Source organism: Haliotis rubra, unplaced genomic scaffold, assembly GCF_003918875.1.
Source record: "Haliotis rubra isolate DU_JTF1 unplaced genomic scaffold, ASM391887v1 Scf1445, whole genome shotgun sequence".
Lineage (NCBI taxonomy): Eukaryota > Metazoa > Mollusca > Gastropoda > Lepetellida > Haliotidae > Haliotis > Haliotis rubra.
The window spans coordinates 176,601-183,772 of NW_025765387.1; the positions used below are offsets into that span (position 1 = coordinate 176,601).

General features: G+C 37.8%; 1 protein-coding gene across 1 annotated transcript; it reads left to right on the plus strand.

The window, feature by feature from the left end:
* Nucleotides 1–1,633: 1,633 nt before the first annotated feature.
* LOC124269385 (sodium- and chloride-dependent creatine transporter 1-like) lies at nucleotides 1,634–6,482 on the plus strand (the record flags this gene model as incomplete). Its single annotated transcript, XM_046704402.1, has 5 exons — nucleotides 1,634–1,829; nucleotides 2,865–2,996; nucleotides 3,702–3,981; nucleotides 4,977–5,037; nucleotides 6,348–6,482. Coding segments are annotated over exons 1-5 (804 nt in total), but the record flags the coding sequence as incomplete, so codon positions are not given.
* Nucleotides 6,483–7,172: the final 690 nt, after the last annotated feature.

Consider the following 7,172-nt stretch of genomic DNA (forward strand, 5'->3'; position numbering starts at 1 on the left):
TTAACTTACCTTTGATCAAACGTTGTCCTTTATACCTCATATTAAATACCTTTAAGCTTGATGTTTGAAAGCACTGGATATCTTGAAGGTGGTATCAAATGCTAAATAGGGTGAAGATGAAGAAACGCTTCTGCATATCAACATAACTTTGATCAGATCAAAACTCGATTATGGTTGCTTCGTTTATTGTTCAGCTCGTAAATCATTCACCACCAGAGACTTCTGGTTGTGTCTTGGAGGATTTAGGACCTCGCCAATTCACAGTCTGTATGTCGAGACCCTGTCTTAGTTTAAGACGAATACAACTGGCTTTACAATATATCCCCAAACTTCGCTCTAATACCTCTAATCCAGCATTTAGCAGTACATTCCATCCTCCATATCAGCATTTATCTGACAAGAAAAATAACACCAAGACCACCATTTGGGTATGTTATAGTTATGTTATACTTATTTATAAACACCTCTACATGTCACATGCAGTAGTACAATACGCACAAATAACACACACGCGACATCGAGTTTCCATTATGTATGAAGGAATGCAGATATTATATACAGTTGCCATTTAGGTCACCTATAACCGACATTTCTGAAATATATCGCATACTGACTCTGGAAGGGTTATCTACTTTATAATTATCGTTAACCAGCTGCTACGCCATTACAGGAATAATACAATTCAAATAACAAGTATGTGGCATTACAGAACACTCAATAAACCATTCTCAAATAAACAAAGCGACAAAACCCACATCCATACGATGTCTCTGATATCGAGTCGACTGTACACGTTTATCATTAGCATGTGTTTATGAATTACTTAGGAGATAATCTATTGTTTTTACATTTTAGAAATGATTGTTGTTGGTTGAACGCTGCTAAATGTCATTTAAAAGCGTTCAACCAACTATAATCACTTCCAAAATGTAAAAACAACAGAATTATCTCCATTCTACCTTGACATATGCACCATGAATAAAACTCTTTATAAATATGCGCTCATTACCCTTGCGTCGTGTTTTGGCCTAGACTACGACTCTTAGAAACTGGACATTATGACGTTTACATACTCATACCTTCGGTACTTAGAGTTACTTTGTGTGACTGTTTAGTCCTTTCATGTTGGAACCACGCAGGATCAATATTTTCATCCATATCCGATCCAAACACATCAAAGAAATCGCCGAGGTCAAACGTAACAGTTTCAGACGACATGTTTGTTTACCTTTGTAAGGGTAAATGAGTGCAAAATATTCCTACGCGCAGTGAACCGGCTCTCAGAAGCGGTATTTGAAACTTTTTCACTTCTAATTGTTAGTCACAGCCAATCAAAAACGAACATACTCTAAATGTCATGGTAGAATATCAATAAATCGCTTGTGCCAGGCATAACCGGTTGCAAATTCTAGTCATTTGCTCACACCGGAGCGGATGGTACAGGTCAAAGAAGGGAATTTCATTCTACAAACAGTTGTGTGAGAGAAACGTCATAAACGGTGATCACTACTTGCAATATATGTTCCACTGGTCATAGATTATGTTACTATCAAAATAAATCTTGCGTATAGTTATCTGTTTTCAATAACATTAAGTACAAACATATCATGTTTGCTTTATATCAGTTTTAGCCATGGCGAGCAAGGAGGACAGTGATGCAGGAGTTCCAATGACAGAGTTACATTGTAAAGGAGGAGACAGACGTGAGCCCACACCACAGAGAGAATCATGGAGCAGACATCTGGACTACATGCTGACAATGGTTGGCTACTGTGTTGCATTAGGGAATATACTGAGGTTCCCCTACATCTGTAACAGGAACGGTGGAGGTAAGAATATATGTAGGTTATTATAGGATATTGCAAAGGATTAGCAAGACAGCAAATTGCAATACCTGTATAATCAATAACATATTTCAAACACACACACACACACACACACACACACACACACACACACACACACGATCCAATAAACATGTACATGAAGCCATTTGGGAAAAGCTGTAAAGTGTAAGGTCTTGAATTCCCACGTTATTTCTGATGAATAAGAGGTGGATGTGTTTGAAGACCAACATTGCCGCAAGGTTAGTCTACTTCTTAATGGAGTCCCTCTTATGGGAGGGGCCTGATTAAACTGAATGTATGCGATCGCTAAAATGGGGCCTTAAACACATCCTATTTTTATGGTAGCTACTGAGGTTCCCCTACATCTGCAACAGGAACGGTGGAGGTAAGAATATATGTAAGTTATGTTTTATGATTCTTGGAGACAGCAAATGGCTAGACCTGTATGATGTGTGACACAATTTGGAAACACACACACTATCCAATAAACAGGCAAATAAAGTCATTTTGAAAAAAATGTATTGTCTCAGGTCTTGAATTCCCACGCTATGCTTGATGAAACAGTGTTCCTTCATATAACGACGTGTCAGCTTGATGTGGAATACAGGAATGGCGCAGGAGATACCTGGATACATTGTTAACTTGAAGGGGGAACCCGGTATGACCAAGGTAGACTACACTGCAAAGCGAATTGTGCCCTGCTGTTATGGAAACTTCGTATCTGTAACATACCTTCTCAATCTCAAGGCATGTTCAGTTGGAAGGCCTAGCTTAAGTTCATGGATGTAATGCATATAACCTGGAAGAGTCTTATTAACTCAGATAGTACTCATGTGGGGAATCGAATCTGGGTCTTCAGCTTTAACCACTAGGCTACCCCACCCACCCAGTGAAATAGCACTTTAATCAAGTGTTTCTTTTTCACATTCTGCTTTTCGTCACTTACGATTGTAATCAATGACAAATTATCCTTTGGAACTCTGTTATTACTTGAACACGTGACTACATATTCCCCAGGAGCATTCCTCATACCCTTCGTCTTAATCCTGGTCACCACCGGGTTCCCATCATTCTTTGTGGAGGCGACCATCTCTCAGTATTCGGGAAAGGCTGCCAAACAAGTCTGGAGCTTCTGTCCCATGTTTAAAGGTCAGTGACAATTCTATTTGATATGAACGTGTATACTATATACTAATGAAAGGAATTAACATTTGAGACAAATATATAATGTTTATATATTATTTTTTATTTCCATCTTTTGAAGTTACATTTCATAATGTTTTTGATAATCACGTATGATCTTGGATTATATATTTTGTGTGTTGAATGTGTATACATGATGTGATCCCCTTATTACCACTTGTTTGCAGCTCACTGGATGTTTTATAGTATAAATGTAGTCCGTTTCTATGTCAAATGTGTTCTCTTCACGATATGGCTGAAATATTGTCGATGTGACGTTACGTTTTAACTCACTCACTCACCTTATTCTCAGTGATCCATTCCCACAATTGTCTCGACTGTGTGGCCTTTAACGCCTGATGCAATCAGTTTGGGGGACAAATAAAGTAAATGGTTAGGATATTACCTTGTGTTGACGTTTTAAATTTGCATGCCTTCGACATGTTGCGTTTTCCAGCAGATATAATGAAAACACAATGCCTTTTAGAAAGTTGTCAAATGTAGCATATGTTCTGTTTGGGATTAATCCTAAATATAACATATGTTGTTACACACACACACACACACACACACACACACACACATATATATATATATATATATATATATATATACTGTATTCTTGTTCCTGAAGAAGGCGTGTAATTGGGGTTTTGTTGTATCGACAACCAGGAGTTGGTGTTGGCGCTGTTGTTGTTGCATTTGCATACATGCCCTATTACAACCTGTATCTGGCCTGGCCCATCTACTACATGGTGAAGTCCTGCTCAAGCGTCCTGCCCTGGACAACTTGTGGCAACAGCTGGAACACTGACCTGTGTATTGACTACGTGAATACAACGTACAGCAGTAACAAGACAGCCCATGCAAGGAATACGTCATATACCATCACCAAATCTGAAAAGTGGGAAAATGTGACTCTAGCTCACACACCTGCGGAGGAGTTTTGGCAGTACGATATATCTATCATGATATTTTTATCAGGACACGCTTTGTCGAAATACGTTTCCTGCATAAAGATTCTTTGCGACAATATGGTGCCCTGTTTAAAAAGAATGTATATATATATATGTATATATGGTTTGAAGTTGATTTTAAATAACTCTCGTTTTGTATAAATAACTTTATGTGTAAATTTGTATTGGAAATCCAAAAGCTTTGTGTACATGTCTTGAAAGGTCTATATTGCACACATATGGTCTTCTAATAAATATGATCGTTTAATTCACTTTCCCATTTATCGCATACGTTTAGAAAACTGGATTTAGATATGAGACTATCGTAAAATGTTCTTTGATCCTTTAGTAAGTTTAATAACGATCATTCCAAGGGAACATAGCAATACTTTTGTTATGCTTGGGTGTCCAGTTGTTTGAATGACTTCGCTCCTAACCGAAGGATGTGTTCTATTAGAAAACGGCTAGTCTCTAGCAGTTTGATTTTAAAACGTATCTCTTCAAACAGGATTTTAATGAATCAATAAAAGTTTTAACATCAGCCATCCTGAGTCTTTCGCATTAAATTGATTCTTTATACACGTGATCACTTTCAAAATGAGCTTAAAGAATTCTATGGGGAAACCATTTAGGCCAGGGCTTTTATTGTTTTTCATATTAACAGCAAGTGAAAGTTCCTCGAGAAGTATTTCACGCTCTAATTCATCTGATCGGTCTTGTTTAAGGAAGGAGGAGGGCAATAGTTTGGAATACAGCTTTACTCTCGTCATCGATTACATTACTTGATTTATACAATGTTTCTTAAAAATATTCTGTTCATTCATTATTGTTTCTCCGTCTGTTATTTCATAACCAGTATCAATAATAAAAGAATTAATAAGTTTGTTTGTGTAGTTTCTATTCTCCAGATGGCAAAAGTAATTAGTAGGTTTCTCCCTTCATCATACCATTGGATTCTTGTCACATTTCATACCCTGTGTTTGGCTTTCAGCTACAATGTCCTTGGTGTCTCAACAGGCTTGGAGGATGTGGGGTCTCTGCAGTGGCACACAGTTGGATGTCTCTCTTGTTTTCAACTGTCGTAATCTTTTATGTCTTATTCGTGGAGTCAAGTCTGTTGGTAAGGTAATGTTCACAGAAATTCTTCATATCACTGATAACATCTGTAACCCTCCCTTTTAGTATTGAATACACTGATTCCCGAGCCTACTATTCCACACAACATCCACTCAGATACGGGTAGATCCTTTCAAAGTTCAGATCTCACTATTTACAAACTGTACACGAGTTCTTTGTTCAACAGGAAACAAGACATAAGTTCCCTAAGCTTACTGTGCTGACTCGCTAGTCGCAAGAAGTCACTAGGGGAGGATCGGGTTGTCAGGCTCAACGACACTGTGTACACCCATGCTCCTGATGTCAATCACTCCCACTTTGATTTACTACCAGTATCACTCAGTGAGATCGTTGGTCCCGAACGAGCTGTCCAATTTATCTGTGCCGGTCCCCAAACTTTTAAGTCAATTTAGGTCTACCAAGCTTTTTAATCGTATAATATTTCCTTTTTTAAATTATGGCTCAGTTTTCCTACCATCGCCAGCGGCTGATGGGATGGTGTAAATACAGCTAGGGTCCATGCAGGTAACAAAGGTACTGTAAGTCCCCATGGTCCCCAGTATGGTGATCTACCTTCAGTTGTTGGCGATATATAGCCTGTTTTTAGTTTGTTTTGTCCAAAAAATGATATTTATTATAAGTAAAGACACTACTTTCAATTCTTACTGTGATAATCTAGTTTGTCACTGTCCTTTGATGACAGATTTTGTAACATACACATATTTTCTATCAACGTCAAAATTATTCTCGTCACGATATGGCTGAAACATTGCCGATGTGACGTTAAATATTAAGTCACTGTTTGTGCCTATCGCAATATCTTGGCAGGTATCTGTATCATAATATTATGTATCATGATACAATGGTTTTAACTGGGATTTATCTACCGAAACAAATTCATTTGCATTAGCAATCGAAAGAACTATCCCACATCAATGATCCATTTGATTATGGAGTTATGTAGGATAGCCAAGTGGTTAAGGCCAAAGACCCGGATTCGATTCCCCTATATGGGTACTATATGTGAAGCCAATTTCTGGTGCCTACCGTGACATTGCAGGAATATATATAAAACCATATTCACTCACTTACTTACTAGCTGTTGTGTGTAAATATCCGTTATATTTAATGTAAATAATATTAGATTCACAAGCTAATACATAATCCAAAGTTTTCGTAATCCAGATAATATAGATGCCATGAAGGTCACAGCATGTCCAATAACTTGATCTGTCCCTCCCTGCAGGCTGTGTACGTGATCGCGCTGCTGCCGTACGTCCTCCTCATCTCCATCTGCATCACAACGCTGCTGCAACCAGGTGCTCTAAATGGCGTGCATTACTTTTTCATACCTGACTTCAACAAACTACTTGATATACAGGTGTGTTTAAATTGACGAAATTCAAATCTTTGCAGTTCTATGTATTTCCTTACAACCCTCGGCTTCCAGTGTTAATGAATACTGACCAAACAGGCCCGACTAACATTTATTTTGCAAATATAACATATGTTACATTTGACCAATTTCTAAAATGGCATTGCGTATTCATTGATAAAATAGTATTCAATTTCGAGTTCTTGAATCGTGTAACAGGCTTGAAAACACTTTTATGTTTCATTCCATAACTTCCGATGTTTTCCTTCTATAACATTCTGTGACTATGTAATATCACTAATGTCATCATAAATCACTGCTAATAGCGTCGTATATCGTATTCTTCCCAGCATATCATCATCATGCGTTTATGTCTGTAACATGCTGGAGCTGGACTACATGTACGCTATCCGCGAAGAGCTGCGAAGATGCTGTTGCGGCTTAACGAAACACGGACAACGAATGTGTATACCTGATGTGATCCTTTATTATCAGTACTTCTTGTCTATTGACGACAGGTTTTTGTATAAAAGTTGTCCCTTATCAATGTCAAATTTATCTCTTCACGTTATCGCTGATATTGTTGATGTAAATAATAACTCACTGATTCTTTTGTTTTACTGTCCTTTGACGACATGTTAAGTAACGGACATAAATCTTAATGGCTGAAATATTGCTGATGTGACGTTGAGTATT